The sequence below is a fragment of the Manis javanica genome, chromosome 4 (genome assembly GCF_040802235.1).
Source record: "Manis javanica isolate MJ-LG chromosome 4, MJ_LKY, whole genome shotgun sequence".
In the NCBI taxonomy this organism is placed as follows: domain Eukaryota; kingdom Metazoa; phylum Chordata; class Mammalia; order Pholidota; family Manidae; genus Manis; species Manis javanica.
In genome coordinates this window covers 19658743-19678411 of record NC_133159.1, presented here as the reverse complement: position 1 = coordinate 19678411, position 19669 = coordinate 19658743, and the positions used below count along the sequence as shown (strand labels likewise).

The 19669-nt window shown below is 46.1% G+C and overlaps 1 protein-coding gene across 1 annotated transcript; it reads right to left on the bottom strand.

Annotated features, from left to right (window-relative positions):
* Positions 1–3125: 3125 nt before the first annotated feature.
* Positions 3126–14039, bottom strand: LIN28A (lin-28 homolog A). Its single transcript, XM_017663497.3, has 4 exons — positions 13884–14039; positions 13238–13422; positions 4155–4339; positions 3126–3411 (listed from the first exon to the last, which is right to left on the bottom strand). The coding sequence occupies exons 1-4, from the start codon at positions 13912–13914 to the stop codon at positions 3195–3197; spliced, it is 618 nt and encodes a 205-aa protein (XP_017518986.1). The 5' UTR covers positions 13915–14039; the 3' UTR covers positions 3126–3194.
* Positions 14040–19669: the final 5630 nt, after the last annotated feature.

Genomic DNA, 19669 nt, shown 5'->3' with positions numbered 1-19669 from the left:
TTGTAGCACCTTCCACGGTCAGCTTTGACTCTAAATATCCCTTCCCTTAGGGGGAGCCAGATGTTTAAAACTTCAGTTTTCATTAGGTCAGCAAACTTGCCAAGTGTTAACATGTGTTTTTTAGCTCGTCAGTGTTTCTCCTTTGGCCTCAATTTCTCAAGTTCCACATATAACCCTCCCTGGAGTGCTGCAGGGGGTTAATTAATTAAGATTTTGTAAAGGGCTTAGAGGAGCAGGGGACAAACTATTATTAGGGTCTCATGCCCCAAGCCCTGGCCCCATCCTTTCATCCCAGCCAGTGGCACAGGGAACCCCATTCTTATGCATGCCGAGCTCCTAATCCCCTCTTGAATGTGGCAGCTTCCAAGTAAAGGACAAGAGGCCTTAACTAGAAACAAAACCCCACTGTAATGATGTGCTAAGGACTGAATTTTCAAGATTCATTCCTAACAAAATGGTTGAACAGCAAACTTAAAGGCTCTTCTGTGACTTCTGGTCCTAATCCAAGAAGGTGGGAATTATGGGAAGAGAAAAGTTCCCTAAATACTTAGTAAGAAGAGGACAGTTTCAGTATCAGTAAGTCTTTATTCGTTTTATTTTCCCAGGGTAGAGAGGAAAAGGGAAAAAGGTCAGCATGTGTGTTACAAAAATGATAGCAAATGCTAAAGAGGTACCCGGCACAGCAAAATCAACCATCAAATAAACACTCCCCAATGTTTAGCCCAGGGAGCTGAGACTCCTGCAGTTCAGAATTGAGGGGAAGGGTTCAGGAAGACAGACAGGGACACTTTCCTACCCTCCCTCACTCCCTCCCCCATAAATTCAAGATTTCACACAAAGCTTTGGTTTTTAGCAGTAAACATGGAGTTACATTCGTCTGTCTCCTATTAAACAATCTTGTGGCCACTTTGACATAAGTTTCTTGCACCTGCATAAAAGTTCCTGAGTGACTTGGATATACATTCACCTTCTCTATGTTGGTATCCCAACCCCACTTTCTAGATGGAAGTTTCCCTCGATGCTTCTTTCTACCCTAGAATTAAGAGATTAAAGTAGGTCTGATCATCCAAACACAGCAATTTTAGTGTTTGGCATGAATCACATCAAGGAATGTTCTTGACTCAGGAGACTGAGAACAAGGGATGTAGAGTCCTTAGCTTCTTGATTTTTGCACAAGCCATTTAAAACCTGTGGAGACACTCCACAAATTAAATGCATATGTATGAGTGTGTAGGCTTTTTGCGGGGGAATGAGAATAGAAGAGGAGATAGGGTAGGAGTCAAACTTTTAGGACAGAAGCTGATCTGGTCTGAAATAAGAAATAGGGGAAGGGGAAAAAAGGATGTTTCAAGACACCCACACTTCAAGAAGGGTTCCCAAGCTTATGTTTCAGATCATTTTGCCTGGCACAGAACCTTTTGTCAAAGATGCTTTGGCTATTTTTCTCAGTACAAAAAGAAGTTTGTAAACAAAACCCCAAAGAACATGAAGACCGACACATTGTATTTACACAAACTAGGCCACCTAGTAATCCCCAAATTGGCTATTCGTGAAGTCCTACAAAGCCCAGACAAATAAAATAACTAGAGGGGGGCAGCAACTGGAGGATACAAGAACCCAGAATCAGACACACATCACCCAGTGTGTTCTATTGCATTTGCCCCGTTTCAACACAGTGAGGTAGGTTTGTGGTGATCTCACAGCATATAAACAAAACCCCCATTATTCCTTTAGTTAATAACACCAATCACTGCTGCAGCAGGGCAGGACACTGGCTCTGGGCACCACACACAAGCCGTACCTTATGGGTCCCTCTGGAAGCCAAAGAGGAAAAGCCCACATTTTTAAAGGTTAAGGAATTTGGTCCTTGCTTCATATATCCATCCCTGGGCAGCTCAAGATGGGTACAGAGGTATCATACTTAAAACCTATCCTTACCTACATACACACACACACCCTGTTGTGTGTGCATGGTAGGCCTACCCCAATCCAGTGAAGGATGGATGTTATGTAGAGTCCTCTGCCCTGGTAGAGGTCTAGAACAGGACTCCTTCATTAGGCATTTGACAACCCTCCCCAAATCTTGGCTTCCCCTCTGTGCCTTTCACCACACCCAGCCTCTCTTAACATTCTCCACCACCTTTTCCTGCTTAGACCAATTCCCAATCTTCCAGGAGATTAAGTCATGCGGCAACCCAGTTACACCTACTCTCCCATGAAGCCTTGAAGGTGGAGGGGTTTCAAGAGGACAGTATGGCAGAAAAGCCAGCTCTAATTGGCAAAAATGAGGTAGTTCAAGAAGCTATACATACACTCCAAATAGTTGTTCTCCCTAGTGATAAAAACAAAAAGTATTCCTGCTGTGCAGACAGGAGCTGCTGCTGACTTATCCCTGAGATTGCTCATGTACCTGAGAACACAGTGCAGGAATGAGGGCCTTCAATTAAAATACACAAAAATATAAAACCAGAATATTTATATTACGAAAAAAAAAGCTAAAATGCACAAGATACGTCATTCGCACACAGCTAGTGCAGCTGGCATCCTGGAGAAAGTGAGACCCAAGGTGCAGTTATCCAAGGGAGCAAATAAATAAACTTGTATTGGTCCCGAACAGAGTGGGAGTGAGTTTAAGAGCAGCCAGTCTGCAGCTGTTCGCCCAACCACCCCTTTGCCTGTCTTCACAACCCACTGCTTGGGACAGTTCTCAACACCCTATCCCAAGAGTGGGTTGTGAGGGGACAAGATGTGGAAAAACTCTGCCTTACCCCTGATACTCCCTCCCACAGAAGGTAGTCACTTGTGGGTTAGGTCCATCCATCTGGTCTCATGCTTAATCTTTTCACTCTGGCATGGGAAATATTATTACACTCTCCTTCAAAGGCAAACAAGTTCCCTATCCAGGTCATTTTCAAAAGCTGGATATTCTGGGAATAGAGACTCAGATAAAGAATGCAAGGAGGGATTTCCCCCAAAGCCCTCATGTGCATTTGGATGGAGCATGGAGTTCCTTTGCCTCACCCCTTCCCCCCATCAAGAGGGAAGAGGGGGTGATGCTGTGGACTCTGGCCTGAGATACATGGCAGTGCCAGCTCCCCCTGCCCACCCTGTCCCCACTTTCTCCACTCTGCCGGATTGATGCTTGCTCCTCGAAACTTCCTGCTTGCAAAAGGATAGCTCCCATGCACCGTGGCTCAATTCTGGGCCTCTGGGAGCAGGGAAGGGCTATGGATCTCTTCTTCTTCCTCTCGCAAGTAGGCTGGCTTTCCCTGTGAGCTGGGGGCCTGCTGGGCCTTCAGTGGACACGAGGCCACCATATGGCTGATGCTCTGGCAGAAGTGGCACTTCTTAGGCTGGGGTGGCAGCTTGCATTCCTTGGCATGATGGTCTAGACCTCCACAGTTATAGCACCTAGTACAAAACAGGATGGTAAATTTGAGATAGGAATGAGAAGAGATCAGAAACCTTTCTCTGAGTGAGGACAACTAAGCTCTGGTCTAGTTACTATACTCACTTCTTTTTCTGGAGACCAATTTCCCCACTTATAAAAGGAGGAATATGACTAGGTATCTCTAAGTTCTTCCTAAATCTGTAATTATCTAGATAACATCTTCAGATTCATGTCAACTACCAAACAAAAATCACAGACCCACCTGGGAACTGCAATTAGGGGGATAGGTAAAACTACCATACCCTTTAAAACTATGCCTGTCATTCATTGAAAATACTGAAGAAATAAAGAGTCATACTACATAATCTGTTCAAGCAAAGCCAAGATGAAAGCAACCAGCCATCTGGAGACCTGGTGAAGAAGTACCAGGTATAGATCTTGCCCCTACTTTCCCATCCAGTTTCCCCTTGTTCGAAAATTATCTTGTGAGAGGTTAGTATCACTACCCTACTTAGCAGTTGAAGCTAGAGCTCAGAGTTAATTCCTTGTCAAGTAGAAGAGCTAGACATCAAGCGCCCTCTCTGTGTGTGTCTCCCACATCCCCACATCAATGCCAGGTATCCCAGCCATCCCTAATATTGCCAGGGACTGAACACAGGCTTTATCTTTGGCAACCTAGTCCATGAAAAGCACAAGACTGGGAGAGCTCTCCCCACTCTCAGCACATCCCTACCAACCATGCAAATGGCCTTCCCATCCATACCTGTCTCCCTTTGATCTGCGCTTCTGCATGTTCTTCCCTTTGGGTCGCCTCTCACTCCCAATACAAAACACCCCACCAGGGCCAGTGACTCGGATAGATTCCAGGCCCTTAGCCGACTTCTTAAAAGTGAACTCCACTGCCTCACCCTCCTTCAGGCTCCGGAAGCCCTCCATGTGCAGCTTACTCTGGAGAAGGGAAACATGGTAGATTTTAATGTCCATCTCTATTATCACTGAAAAACTGCATGTACATATTCTTGTAAGGTAGGAAGAACAAGTGTAATTAACACTTCAATTTATCAGTAAAGAAACTGCCTTAAGGAGCCACCACAATCAAGAACAAGGAATCTACATTACATTAAGATTATATATTATATAATAATCATTACATAAACAGATGCCATAACATTTTTTACAGCTATTCTCATTTGAAGTTCTAAGTAAAATAGAACAGAAGGAAAACTCAAACAGCACGTTTAAGAAATCAACAAATATAAAATCTTAAAATATAAAATCAGCCTGTATGCTTCAAAAATGAAAAGGTCATAAAAGACAAAGCCTGACTAAGTAAAGAAATGCAACAATTAAGTGCAGTGTCTGATTCTGGATTAGATCCTGGAACAGGAAAAATACTAGGTGCTCTTAAAATTTGCACATGGAATGTAGATATACATGAATGTTAAATTCCCTGACCTCGATCACTGTACATCATGGAAAGTTATTGACCGTAGTTTAGAAACTACACACTAACATATTTAGAGGTGAAAGCAATTTATGGTTAAGAAGAAAAAGCCTATATAGTGAAAAGAATGATCAAGCACATGGGATGAAATGACAAATTAATTAATGTAGGTAAAGGTTATAGGAGCTTTTAGTACTATTCTTGCAACCTTTTTTCAAATTTGAAGTTTTATCAAAATAATATTCCTTTAAATTGAAGGTAAAAGATACTATGACCTAAGCAGATGCATTTATAAGGCAAATTATAAGGCAAAGGCCATTAGGAGTTCCAAGTATATACAGAGAAATCAAATAGGTGACAAAAACAATCCAATAAAACTGTTGAGAAAATTAGCTATCCATCTAGAAATGAAGCAAGTTCTATCCTTAATGTGTATGCAAAATACATTCCAGAGGAATTAAATTTCTAAATGTTTAAAAAAAAACTGTAAAAGACAAATAGACTGATAGAACTACAAAAAGCTACTCAAAGAAAAAAGAACCACAAAAGAATATAAATAGGTAATTTGCAGGATTTAGCATTCCGTGTATGTTCAAGGTCTCATTAGTAAAAAAACACCATGCAGCCATTAAAATGAACATAAAGTCCTTCTTTAAGTCACGGCTGGATTTTGACACCTAAATAATGCCTAGCACATTTTTGGATGAATTAATGAACAAGGACGTAATTTTAATTATTTGACTTGGAAAGATTACCAGGTAAAATTGTCGAAGGGGGAAAAAAAAGATTTAGAATGGGTTGGAACAATCCCATTGAAACACTGCATGTTTGCACCAAAATTTCAAAATACTGACACCTGCAAAAAGTCTGGCAGAATCCTTTAAAAAACAAAGATTGGGGTTGGGGAGTTATTCACACAGCCAGTTGAGTGGCAAAACCAGGGTCAGAAGAACCCAGGATCAGAAGCTTTGAAGCTCACAGCCCATTCCACCTTGCCACTTACAGCATCAACACCAACACATTAATGGAGGTGACAGCCTCTTCCAGATCCTTGTCAGAACAGACTTAATTACAGCTTCCTCCATTGTGGTAAACAATTGAAAGAACTCATCAATTGTCAACAAGGTGTACTCATTATAGAACACGAGGTTCAGAGAAGCAAAAGGGATCACTGTATACCTAAGTCCTAGCTCGAAGGAACATGAAAAAGTAGTTAATATTTTATGTTGGTGATGTGTGTAGGTGTTATTTATTTCAAACTGGGACTTAGGTGAAACATGCTCTTCAGCCAAATGGGATCACCAATTCCTCAATCATTTATGGTTTTGTTTTTATTTAGATGTATTCCTTAAGACAAAATTTCCACTGAGGTCCTGGTTAAGAGCACAGGCTCAGGTGCGGTGTGTCTGGTTCAGGAAATATTGGTTCTACCCATTTCTGGCTGTGTGACCTCACTCACATCTGCACCTCAGATCCCTTAGAGAACAGGGTAATGATAAGCTACCCACCTGAGGCTCTAATGAAGATTATGTGGGCATGGAAACATCAGAAACATGTGCTCTGAATACTTCATGTATTATCCGTAGCCTTTGTCCACCACTTACATCATAGAAACATTCCGAAGGTTAGGGATTCTTTCATTTTTTTTATTCCCATAGGAATAGCCAGGGACACGACGACCCTTGCACCCCAAATCTAATGCTGATTGAGGGAAGGGGTAGAGCCATCAAAGCACTGCAGAAAGGCCAAAGGTCAACAAGGTGTCATTGCAGGGTAACTACCCTGAACGTGAAGTTAGACTGGACTTGTTTCTTATTGAACTGGGACAAGCCAGTGAGTCAGGAGGTGCAAGACTAGAGCATTCTTGACCCAGGCAATCTCAGCTTCTCCCATTTGCCTAGTGGGCTCTTAAACTGAGACACTTCCAAGTTCCAGCTGTGATTCAGCAGATAAGTGATTAAAGACAAGAATTTGGAGTCGGAGTGCCCGATTCCCTCCTTTCTGTGCCAACCCACAAAGTGGAGTAAATACTATTTTTATGGTGGTGCTGTGAGGTTTTATGCATGAAAAAGTAGTTAACACAGCCTACCGCACATAAATCCTCAGTGAGTGGCAATTATCACCAACTTCTCCAGACTGGATCCAGGCAGTTAACACTGAGAACCAAGTGTCAAGAGACTCAACTTTTGCTCTGGTTTTCATCACCAACTAGTTGTGGAAACTCAGGAAAATACCCCTTCCCTGAGCTCCTGTTTGCTCAGGGTAACTCCATCTGCACCTCATAGGCTTACTGTGAGAGCAACATGATAGTGTCAGAGGAGAGGAAGAAATGGACTAGTCCTTTCAGGTCACCCACTCCATCACTGGAGGATTTGAAGTCTGTTTAAGACTTTCAAAGAAAAAAAAAAAAAAACTACTCCTACAGTCTCCTTACCATAACCCATCAAGATTTCGGACTGGTGGTCTCCAGGGGTGGCTCCCTGACCCCACCCCACCCCTTTCTAAACCACATAGTTTGAATTCCTCTCTTATCAGATAGGTAATCACCATGCAGCCCCACTGAGCTGGCCTCTCAGGGCCTCCATCAGAAAACAGCCTGAAATTCTTGCTACCACCCCCACCCCACCCCCAACCACACACAAAGCAGGGCCCGCCCCTCTCCCCATCCCCTCCAAAAAAAAAAAGGCCCGAGGGGGAGGGGCAAGGATTGAGCTCCCCCAATAGAGCCCAACCCCAGCAAACAAAGAGTTGACACTGGTCGGTTCTGGTGGTCAGATTCCTGGAGTTCCAGAAGCTGCAGATCCCCCTGTAGGCCCCCCCAGCCCCACATTCACCACATTCACCAGTTCCTTCCTTTCTCCCCACGTTAAGGTTATGGTCACTGTGAGAGAAATGGGATACAGAGACACCTTTCTTCCCCAGTCAGGCTTGCCAGTGTGCCAAAGTCAGTGCCAGCAGCCATCTTTCCTTCTCCCTGACCTGCCACCCCACCATTCTAGGAACAGAAGGGCACATGACCCCCTCCCTTGAAGAGCCTTCAGTCAAACTCTTTACAGAGGAACCTCAATTAGGGTTATTTATTCAGATAAATTATCTTACACGTGAGTGGAGTAGGCAGACCTCCCATCTTCCTTTCCTACTTTGTTCAAGGTAGGAGGGTGGGCAACCTACAGAGGGGCGCCCACTGCTTAGGGGAAGATGACATTTAACAAGACAGAACAGTTATAGGAGGAATTTTTTTTGGATGGCAGTGAAGGACTTAGGTCTTCTGCTCCCTTTTTCTTGCGCTGTGAAAGCTGGACCCATTCTGGTTCTTTATAATTATCTGTAATAGAAGGGGATCAGGCTTAATATTCGACCCTAACACCAAGTCTGTCAGGTAGGCCTTATTATGACCCCCAGGTTACAGCGACAGCCATGGAGGCAGAGGGGTTTAAGCGCTCTGCCCAAATGCTCAGCAAGCTCAGTGATCCTCAGTCCGGTGGAGTCCCCCGTCAGACCTTAGCTTAGTTCCTGAAGATAGATAGGGTTTGGTAGGGGCTAGGAAACCAACTAGTTCTCCCAGAAGCAGTTTCTTTGGTGGTGTGTGTGTGTCACGGAGGGTGGGAGAAAGAGGTCTGTCCAGAACCGAAGACTGCAGGCAGACAACCGCCTAAATCACCTCTGCTGGGCCACAGCGAGAAACCACCAGCTCCTGCCTGCAGTTCTCCACCAGATGGTGCTGCACATCAGCCCGTCCGCACAGAGGCATCCAGAAGGCTGGAGAAGGAGCAGCCTGGTTCTGAACTGTGAGTAGGAAGAGATAACCTAGATTTACCTCCCTGGCTCCTTGGGGCAGGAATCTCTGTCCTCAGGAAGGAGTTTTAAAGGGACTGCACTCCAGGACGGATCCCTGTAAGGATGGGGCGCTTAGTTCTCACCAGATCCCCACCCGCTCAAGGAGTGCAGAAGAAAGTTTCTGGAGAAGAAAGGAATCTTGGAAGTTTTACTCCAGAAACCCAGTTGTTCTTATGCTTTACTGCTTACAAAAGCCATTTATTTGCTCTCCTTGGACTTACGTGTCCTGTCTGAATTAAGTAACTGCAAGTGGAGATAATTTAAAATTATTCTGGACTAATTATGTTCTATTCTTGAAAGTTTTCTCCTCCTCCCCCTCATCTTCCAACCTCCTAGACAGCCTTAACACAGATAGTAATTGTTATTTATGCCTGCAGGAAGAAGGGAGGGGTGAAGGTTTTGCCCAGGGCAGTTTTCCCCAAAAAACATGGAATTCCAGGAGGGTGGGGAGTGTGATTAGTTTGACTAGGAATGTTCAAGAAACAATCTTGCCCTGGGAAAGCCACTGAAAACCACTTACAGGGCATGCAGTATAGTCACCAACTATAAGGTATAAATAAATTTTGCATACTGGAAGCTTTATTTAGGATGGCATAGACTTTACTTGGGACACTGTCTAGAAAGCATGTCTCTTCAGAAAGAGGACCCAAGGAGATCGCATAGTGCTCAAACTCACTTGTGTACTTCTCTACCAACTTCATAAAGTGATTTTCTTTTTGAGAAATTTAATTTTTTTCAATTAAGGCGGAAATGAAATAACTGAAGTTACCAACAAACCCATGGCTTCCAGTCCCTGGGCAAAAACAAGAGGATCTTCTTTAAGGCTCAACACTGTGACCCACTGAAATTCACTCCACAAACTTTCATAGTCCATCTACTAAGTGCGATCCTATTCTAGATGCTAGTCCAGAAAGAGAACAGCTATCAGTCTAACATTCCCATCTCCAGCCTTTCTCTCTGGAGATCTCCACTGACAAGGACCCCCAAATTGTTAGTGTACTACTGATTCTTCAGGAACCCCTTATTTAGTATTCATTCCTTCAGCCCACCAAGTGCATACTAGAAAACTAAGCAGATAGCTAGTCTCTCTCTCCAAAGAGCTTAGTTTGGGGGAGGAGATAAGACAGGTACATCACTAACTAGGTATGAAGTGAGTAATTTGAGGCAACAGTAAGGTTATAAGCAAGGTGGGAAAGATCCCTTTACATTCTTCTCCCCACCCTGCCTACCCGCCAAACCCAGGCGTCCTCAACTAGATGCTGCCTCAGGTTGCTCTGGCCACCCACCCTCATCCTTTCCAGAAAAAGTAAGCCACATGGCTTCAGCAGCAGTTTCAACAGTTTCTCAGTATTAAAATTTGTTTCTAATCCAGACTTGATCCCTTGGTCAAAGTTGGGCTCTTCTTTTGCCTCCAGGACTCCTAATACAGCATTTTAGCCAGAAAGCCATTTTAAACTTACTGGAGTTTTGAGGACCTGTGGGAGAAAAAGCAGGGAGCTTTGTTCCCACTCTCACATCTCTACAAATCGTGGGGGTTTGAGAGTTGAGCCACAGATAACAGGAATTGAGACCAAATTCTTAAAATGGTCATGGAAATGCTGGTGATCTCAGAAAAAATACAAGTTTAGCTCTTACTTGATCCAGCTTTCCCTCTGTAACTGTTTCTCAAATAGGAGTGATTTTGCCTTCCAGCAGACATTTGGAGAATGTCTGGAGACATTTTTGGTCATCACGACTGAGGGATGGCACAGAACAAGGGATTTTCCTTCTCAAAGTATGTCAGTAGTGCAGAGGTTGAGAAACAGTGATTTAAGTACTGGCCATATGCATTATGATTCTTAAATTCCTCAAACCCCAGGGGCAGGCAGAGTTCTAGATATCAAGATGTGTGACTGGGTAGAACAGTTGTTAGAAAAATCTCTCTGCTTTGTTTTTTTCTTTTTTAAGGCTAAGGGAGGGTTTTCTTTCCCACTGACCCATTCCTGGCATAGGGGTGGGGTGGGGGGAAGTGCATTGAGAGGGAACATAAGAACGTTAGTGAACAGTATTCTGGGAACCAAACAGGCCCAACCTTGGAAGGGAAAATAAAATGTTCAATTGCTTCCTCCACTTTCTCTTTTCTTAGAAAGGGGCTTCCAATCCTTTCCCCTGGGCAGATGTTATCTTGGGACAATTATCCTTACCACCAGTACACCCCAACTCCAGGGTGTCCACTACCGGCAGCCAAAGAGGTTTTCTTGTTAAAGAGACTGCCTTCCCCTTCCTTCCACTTCAGGGATTTCTTTCCCTAGAACAATTTTTAGGGATCACCTGCATCTACTTAATTCCTCTACATTAGATCCCGAGAGAGTTATTTCAAATTTTTCAAGTGCAAGGAATGTAAACATCAGTCTAACTTTGCCACTGTGGTGGGACTGAGGACCAACCCAAGCCCTGGTGGCGAGTTACCATATAGACACAGCCACCAGGTAAGGCTTGGGGAATTTCCACCAGCCAGTCCTTGGTGACTGTTGGCAGTGGGGGGGTGTTAAGGAGGCAATTCCGATTCCTTATTCCAGCTCAACTCCCTCCTGATAACTTATTCAACTGTGGAATGCCCCTGGACAGGCTCCACTCCCCAAACCCGAGGATCCCTTCTTTCTTGTATGCCATCCAGTATTTTCCAGTTGTTTTCGATCCTAATATTAAGTGGGCTGAGGGACAGAGCCATTTGCTCAGGAAAACCTAAGGGATTTCGGTATCACCAAGGAACCCCATATGAAGAGCTATGCTCCCCTCTACCCTCAGTGTAGCAAGCAGTCTTTGGAAGGGAGGCAAGAAAAAGCTGGGTCTTTTTTATTCCAAGCCTCCCAAAGTTGGGCAAACTGTCCAGTCCATCTCCAGACTGGGAGAGATTTTAATCTCTTTGTGATCAGATAAATGGGAGAGTGGGGGAGCTGGCCACCCTGCTGAGGAGGGCCATTCAAAGCTGGTTCCTGTAATAAAGTGATTTAATAGATCTAAAGAGGCCAATTCCCTTCTTTCTCCCACACTTACTTCCTGCGGGTTATCATTCACATATGCAAATGAGACAGGGAGGAAGGCCAAGCCACCAGCAGAATTAGTTGTCCTTTGGGGGGTAAAGTGTGTACGTGTTGGGGGAAGGACAGGGTGAAGCAAGGAGGTACAGAGGCATCCTGCTGCAGACCCTCATAGCAAATATATTCAAGCAGCCCAGTAACAACCACAGCCCCCATCTTTTAACTGGCAGGTTCCCATCTCCCTGCATCCTCTCTCCCTCATTTCCCCCACTCTGTGTCCTCAGAGGGCCACGCGGAGAGACTTCCCTGCAGCCTCCAACTAGTCCACCCAGCATCTCTCCCTTCTTCACCCATCCCCCTCCAGAATACCATCTCTCTGGCTCCAACCCTAATCCCCACATCCTCCTTTCCCCTCCCCCACAGATCCTAAAGCCAACCTCCTTCAAGTAACCCCTCCTTGCCCGGCGTGGGTGTCAACCTCCTGTGCCAAGGATTAGCTATTTCTTCTTCCCTAGGTACAGCCCCAAACCTCCGAAGGCGGAAGAGACACAGGCAGCAACTTCCTTTATATAGTTGGGGGTGGCTGGTGTCCACAGCAACACTTGTAAGATGTTCAAGGAAGCGGTGAGAGGAAGAGAAGGCCAGGGAGGAGGAAAGCCTGAAGTCTGTGGCTCCTTGTTCCAGGCCAGAATGTTAGGACAGCAATCAATGGCTGTCTGGGGCCATAAATGCCAAGAGAATAGGTCCAGAGGCTAATCTCCCTCCACCCCCTGCCCAGCGACACTGAATTTCACCCCCACTGTGCTGCCTTGCTTTCACTGAGAACTTGGGTTTGCCACCTAACTCCCTCCCAACTTGGCCCAGGAATCTCAAGCCTGGGCTCCTTAGGTTTTCCTTCCTGGCAGGAATTGGACAGCAAAAACCCAGTAGGTGAACTGTGTGCCTGAGTTAAGTCCTCTCCAGGAGATTTCAAGCCCCCAAATACATCCTTCAAGGATCTGCCAAATCCACCCAAAGCTCCAAGGCCCGAGTTTTGGGTGACCACTTGAGTAAGAAGACCCAGCTGACTTCCCATCTTTACCCCTGTTGGGATGTCGCAGCGTTCCCTCTTCCTCTTCCAAGCAGGGAACTGCACTCACATGTTAGTAAAGGACCCGGCGTTCTATAAGCCCTGCTCGGACCGGGCATGTGCTTCCCCGGCCGGCCTACTCGCCCTCCCCCACTGGCAAGCACAATACAACCTTAGTTTCTGCCACACGGGGTCACCTCCCTGCCCCCTGCCCCAGGGGAAAGAGGTAAGAGACACGTGGTAAGCCAAAGGGGTTCCCGGAAGGGGGTAGGGGAGTGCTGATTATCGGCTCTGCCCCCAACTCTCGTCCCTATGGAGCTAACAGGGACTCAGAAATGGGGTGCCATGGCAAAGATAGGGACGCACAATGAGGGCCCTTGGTCTCCCTCAATCCAACAGCCGAGTTCATCCGCTCACCCTTGGATATGAGAACCAACATCCCCGTCCCCCGGCAAAGTTACCAGAATCGGTCTCACCTGGTGCACAAAGACATCCACTGGGGGATCGAGCGCGACCCCGGCGCGGGCAGTCATGGACAGGAAGCCGAACCCCATGCGCACGTTGAACCATTTACAGATGCCGGCACCGTGCAACAGCTGCGGCTCCTCTGCCGCCCGGGCGGCGTCCTCCGGCGCCTCCTCCGGCGCCTTGGCGCAGCCACCTGGAGGTTGGGAGGGCGCTCAGCCGGGGGCCACGGAACTGGAAGGCCCTCTGAGAGAGCCGGTAGGGAGGCCCGGTGTCCAGCCCGCGGTGGTCACCCAGGAAGCTACAGCTACCAAGCAGCTCGCGAGAAAAGACCTGTCTCGGCCTCCTCCCGTGCTCCCCAAGCTTACACTGAGACCAGTGGTGCCCCAAAAGTTTTGCTCCTCTTCCCACAACAAGGTGCCCAGGGACAGACAGCGGGACAGGCCCCTCCTCTTCTCTCCCTTCACCCCCGTGGCCTCGGCGTGCACGCTGCTGGGACACCAGGGTTCCTGTTCCAGAGGTGGCCCCCTGGAAGCAGGAGGCCGCACAGACTTGGGGTCCTTCGGCCACCCGGGGGGCACTTCCCCACCTCCCTTTTATGTGGCTCCTGGGAGCCCCTCCAGCCCGGTGTGTCCCCAATAAGTCCCGAGCTCGAACCTGCAAACTGCTGGTTTGACACAGAGCCCATGGTAGTCGGCTGAGCCTGCGGCCCCGGGCCCCTGGTCGGGCGGCTGCTGGCCCCAGAGAAGTCCGGAGGCAAAGGGGTGGCTCGGAGCAGAGGCTGCTACATCTTCCCCAGCACAATAGCGGTGGGAGGGCCCACGGCTTTTCAAAGGCTCCCAAATTCTAAAAGACAATGACCCAACCCCCCGCGGGCAGCCCCCTCCCCTCCCCTCCCTTTTCTTTCCCCTCCCTTTTCCTCCGGCTCCAGCCCCGGCCCTCCCCCACTGCTGTAGCCCCTGACACCTCTGGGGTGTCCCTTCTCAGAACCTTGAGGTTTGACACCCCTTCCCCACACACATGCATCTAAAGAAGAGGGCCGTCAGCCCTAGAAGTCTTGAGTCTCCCGGAATTTGGGATCCTGCACTTTATGGACTTAATGGGGGTCCCCAAAGCAGCATACAGGTGGGGGTGTTTATGGGGGGTTAGTTATAAAACCATGTGACTGCTCACACACACACACTCACACTCACACACCACCCCCACCCCCCGTGCAGATAATTATACATTCCAGAGAGTTGGGGGAGGGAGGTGTGAGCCTAGCAGCGCTGGCCAATCAGAGACACAAACCACCTGTCAGGGAAGAAATGGATGACCCCTCCCCCTCCCCCAGCCCTTAAGCGCCCCTCCCCCTCCCTTCCCTTCGGGCCTCCGAGCTGACCCGGCTGCTTGGCGCTGACCCGCTCTCACCCCCTACCCCAGTGTGCTTAGATAGACCTGGAGTTCAGGACACTAGGAAGCCTGGGATGGAGAAGAGGGGAGGAGGCTTGGAGACCCGGCAGGGCTGATCTCCAGCCTTGACCAAGCAAGGCACTGCCTCTCAAATTCTGTCTCTGACTAACTGAACGTCTCTGACGACTAACTGAACGTCTCTGCCTCCGAGTTTCCCACCAAGTTTTTGTGGATCTCTCAAAGCACTCCTAATTGATTCTGTGTAAAGAATCTTTCCTTTTTTCCTTTCAAATCTGTGTCTAAAATTGATCCCACGTGGAGCTCCCTGAGAGAGCAGAAGGTTCCCAAGAAGCTTGAAGTGTGTTCCGTTCTTTGCCAGCTGCCCTCGTCCTTCCCCGATCCTCGTCCGGTCCCTATCCGTCGCTGGGAAAGGGACTAGGTGGGTAGGTGGGTGGATGCATTTCCTTCAATACTCCGGACACTCAAGTTCCCAGACCCTCCTCATTTCAGAGTCCCATCCTAAAGTGCGCTCCCTCCCCGCAGAGGGGTTGATAGGGGACCTGGAGTAGGGGATCTCTTCATTTGACGAGATGGCCTCCCGTTCTAGGAGATAAAGAAGGTTGGCCAGGGGGTTGGCTAGTGCCCTCGTCTGAGATGGACAATGGCCCGGGACTCAGTGCACGGCCTGGCCCTGCCCCTTCACTTCCGGTGCTTAGTTCAAACTGGACAATGCCAGCTCCGGCCAGTTCCCCTCCCCCACTGCTACAACCCATTTAAAGGGACAGAGCCCGCTTTCGGGGCATCCGCTCGCTCTGAATTCAATTTTCTCCAACTGTGCAGAATCCTCCCGCTTCTCACCCTGCACCCGTTTCCGCGGGCACGTGTGTATTTGAGAAAAAGGGAAAAGGGGTTTGTGGGCATAGGGAAGGGGATGATGCGGAGAAGAGCAAGCAGCTGTGGAAGGATTTTTGTTCTCTTCTACATGGAGTGCTTTCCCAGAGACTAAAATTTTAGGGTAATGGATGGGGGATAGAGTTTTGGGTAACAAAAAGGATAACTGAAGCCGTTTGCTATTCAGCTTAAAAAAGATACAGGTCATTAACATACTGTGTTAGCAATGTCCCACTCTCAACTGAGGACCGAATTTAGATCTTCCAAGAATTCTCCGAGTACATCAATTAAAGGCATTTTTATTTGTATAATCTTCATCTAAGAGTATTATTCCACACCCCCACCCTCGTTAAGAGCGCTCTTAAAATATATTCACCCCCTCTACCTCTGCTTCTAAGATTCAGGAGCAGGTGACTGAGGTGCAGCTGAAGAAAAGGAAGGGGAAAGGGAATTTAGCGCTTTGGTTTCGCTTGGTCCGCTCTCCAATGTGAGTTGTCCCCTCGGCCGGCGCGACCAACTTCTCTGTCCAGGGTGCTGAGGGCTCCTGGAGCTCTGTCCACGGTGCTGAATTTTAAAAGCCTTGTTCTCCTGGCTCCCAGCTCCCAGCTCCCAGTTCTGAAAATGCCTTCTTCATTCCCACCTCCAAGTCCTTCCCAAAAAACCCGATTCTCAACCCCACAGTGATCCTAACACACTTAAGACGAACGAAGGGACTCTCTTGAACACTAGAGAGAGGGCATTTCCATCAGTACATGATTCTGTGAGAGCAGTGCAGTTGTCTCAAGCTCCCCTTCAGAAAAATGGTTATCCAATGCTTTTGGTCATTGAGAGTGGTGAAAGGGGAGATAATATCTTCTTATTCAAAGAAAACCAGAGTAGTAGAGATACTAATCTCTGTTTTCAAATTATTTCCCTAATTATTATCACTTTTCATAGGAGCACAGGAGTTGGTGTCAGCTTGCCCATATATGAATATCAGCTCTACTATTTACAGCTCTCTGACCTGGGGCAACTTTTTAAACCTCTCTATGCCTCAGTTTCCACCTCTGTCCAGTGGGTTTAATGGGAATATTTAACAGAGTTACTGTGAGGATAAATTTAGTTCATGTAGGTAAAGTTTTGAAAATAGTTCTTAATATAGCTAGCTCTTAATAATGAAAATTATTACTATTATTATAGCTATTGTGCATATGCTTGTCTCTATGATCTAGAACCCCCTGGATCATTTGCTCCCTGAGGACTGGAACCATTCAGGTTTTATTTCTGCCTCTTCTCCCCAAAAATTACCAGTGCTCAGCACAGTGCCAGACCCACAGAAGACAGTCAAGAAGAATTTCCTGAATAGGCTTTGACTGAAATAATGCATGTTATAGTCATAATACTTATTCTCATAGGCTGCTTCTCTAAAGTCTAAACAATACAAGCCAAAGAGGGGTTCAGGACCTCATAAAGTTGTATATGTGGAAGCCGAGGATGCTTTAGGAAGGGACACATAGCTCCCAACATAATTGATTCCTCCTCTCCAGTGGATTATTTCCATAGGAAGATGGAGACTCCTGACCAAATCTTCCTTTCTTGGATCTCCATCTCAATGAAAACTTTTTAGGTACCCAGTCATTGTGCTAACTCATAAATTTGGTGAAGGAATCAGATAGGTAATATGCACTAAGTAGTGTGATGACCAAAAATGTGTCCCCTAAAAGTAAAGAAAAAACATCCTCTGCTTTCCAAGAAGTTAGTCTAGTTGAAGAGACAGGACCTAATATAGCTAAGTATTTCAAGTTTCTTGTGTATTGGTTTCTGGGAATAGTAATATCTAGGTAAAAGAAAAAAAAGAGGGGGCTCTTTAGAGAAGGCAGAGGTGTCTAGTATCCACAAAAGGACATCTCCCCTTTAAAGTACTTTGCAAAGTTCCTCTTGTGTAGATTCATGTCTTCATAAAATGAAGAGTTGAAAGAGGTCTTAGTAATAATTACTCACTCAACATTTAAAAAATATTTATTAGCCACTGTGACAGGCATTGTTTTAAATGTTGAGAATACAATAATAAACAATACAAACAAAAATCCCACTATTGTGGAGTTTATATTCTGATAGGTAGTAATAATAACAGCTATTATTTATTAAGAATACAGGCTCATGGTGGGTGGGGAGGGAGGGAGAAGGAGATTATGGGGCATTATGATTAACACACATAATGTAGGGGAAGGCCCTATAGCACAGAAAAGACAAGTAGTGACTCTACAGCATTTTACTATGCTGATGGACAGTAACTGCAGTGGGATGTGGGGGGGACTTGAAAATATGGGTGAATGTAGTAACCACAATGTTGTTCATGTGAAACCTTCATAAGACTGTATATCAATGATATCTTAATAAAAAGTAAAAGAAATAATACAGACTCATTTCTTACCACATTCAAGCCTACCAATAACTGAGTAATAGATATTAATATTCCCACCTTACAGGAGAGAAAACTGAAGCTTAATGAATCAATATAGCTTGCCTAGTGCAGCTCAGCTAATACATGGCGGAGGCAGATTCAAACCCACATTTGACTCCAAAGCTCACATTCTTTCCACATTTCTAGTATGCTGTTATGACTGGCGCTGTCCCCATTTACTGGTGAGGACTAAGATATATGCAAGCAAAACGGCTGCAGAAGGAGACTATATATTGGATATTAGTAAACAGGACCCAAGCTTGTCATTTCTCTTCCTTGGACCAGAGCTCTTGTCTGCCATTTCTATTTATCTCCCTTCCAAAAACTCCTTTTCTTTCTAAATCAAAGAGCTGACCAGAGCCACAGCATGTCCTCCTTTGGGCAATCATTCACATCCAGCTCCTATTTCTGAAGTATTTCAAGAACTCTGTGGTGGGGTCCACGGTGGTTGGGGTAAAAGCACTGGCCATCTGCTAACATGAATGATGGTGTGAATTTGAGAAAAGTACTTCCCACAATGTGTGCCTCAGGATACTCAATCCAATGGGATGATTAACAGATCTTACTTAAAAAAAAAAAAGTTTCTATAGTGAAAACATTTGGAAAATAGTATATTAACTAGGTTTCCTATACAGGATTTTTTAAAGCCTTTACTATGGTAATATGCTCTGTAATTCATCAGGAAGGGAATACAAAGTGTGCACTGTTTCCATTCATTCATCTGTTCATTCACACATTCACCTAACAAATATTTATTGAGCATCTATTATGTGTCAGGTGGCATCCTTTGAAGCATTGGGGATACATAGTAAGATGCTGAACGAAACATAAAATACCTGCCCTCATAGAGCTTACATTCTACAGGAGATGGGCAGACAACAAACATATAATTGAGGAAAATGTGTAGTATATGTAGTTCAAGCCTGTTAATTTGTTTTGTGATTTCAAGAAAGGCACCCCATTTTGCTCTTTAAGGTAAAAATGAGGGAGTTGAATTATCCATGTTTGACATTCTAAAGTGATGCGATGTGTGTGTGTGTGTGTGTGTGTGAGAGAGAGAGAGAGAGAGAAAGAGACAGAGACAGAGACAGAGGGAGGAAGGTAAAGAGACCCTATTCCTAATGACACTGAGAAACATCTGTTTTCACCCCATGCTGTCATCTTCATCCCACTCCAGGGACTAGAGCTTCCCACATCAAGCAGGATTGTAGCACCTCTCACCTCTTAGGCCTGTTGAATTGGCAGAAAGAGGATGAGCCAAGGGAGTCCCCTTCCTTCTTTCAGTCCTGCTCCCCATGTGGGCCTTGCTTCACAGAGCAAGATGCCAGGCACTTGCTTTCACCAATAATGGCTTCATCACATTGAAAGGAGACGAGAGTGACCTCAGTGAAATAGACTTCCTGACCCCAGCTGACCTCTGACCCTCACCCTGACAGACTCTAAATCTTTTCCTCCTGACACATCCCCCACAAGGTACAGGCAAGAGGAGGGAATGATGAGCCTGCCGTAGCCCACTGTCCAGTAACTAACTCACCAGGTGTCCTCTAGCAGTAGAACTTGCCATGCCCATTGTCATTTCCCTCATGGCTGCTGATCCTTTTAGTGATCCTCACTGTGACCTAATCTGGCCTATGAGTCACAACTCATCAGCTGCCATTCACCTGGTGCCCATTTGAATGTTTCCAATGATTGTCACATGTCACAGAGGCAGGAGGCA

Coding starts and splice junctions, on each gene's coding strand:
- LIN28A (XM_017663497.3), bottom strand. CDS start 13,914: ATGGGCTCTGTGTCAAACCAGCAGTTTGCAG. Junction 4,340..13,237: donor TGGATGTCTTTGTGCACCAG/GTGAGACCGATT, acceptor TCCCTTCTCCAG/AGTAAGCTGCACATGGAGGG. Junction 3,412..4,154: donor CGCAGATCAAAGGGAGACAG/GTATGGATGGGA, acceptor GTTTTGTACTAG/GTGCTATAACTGTGGAGGTC.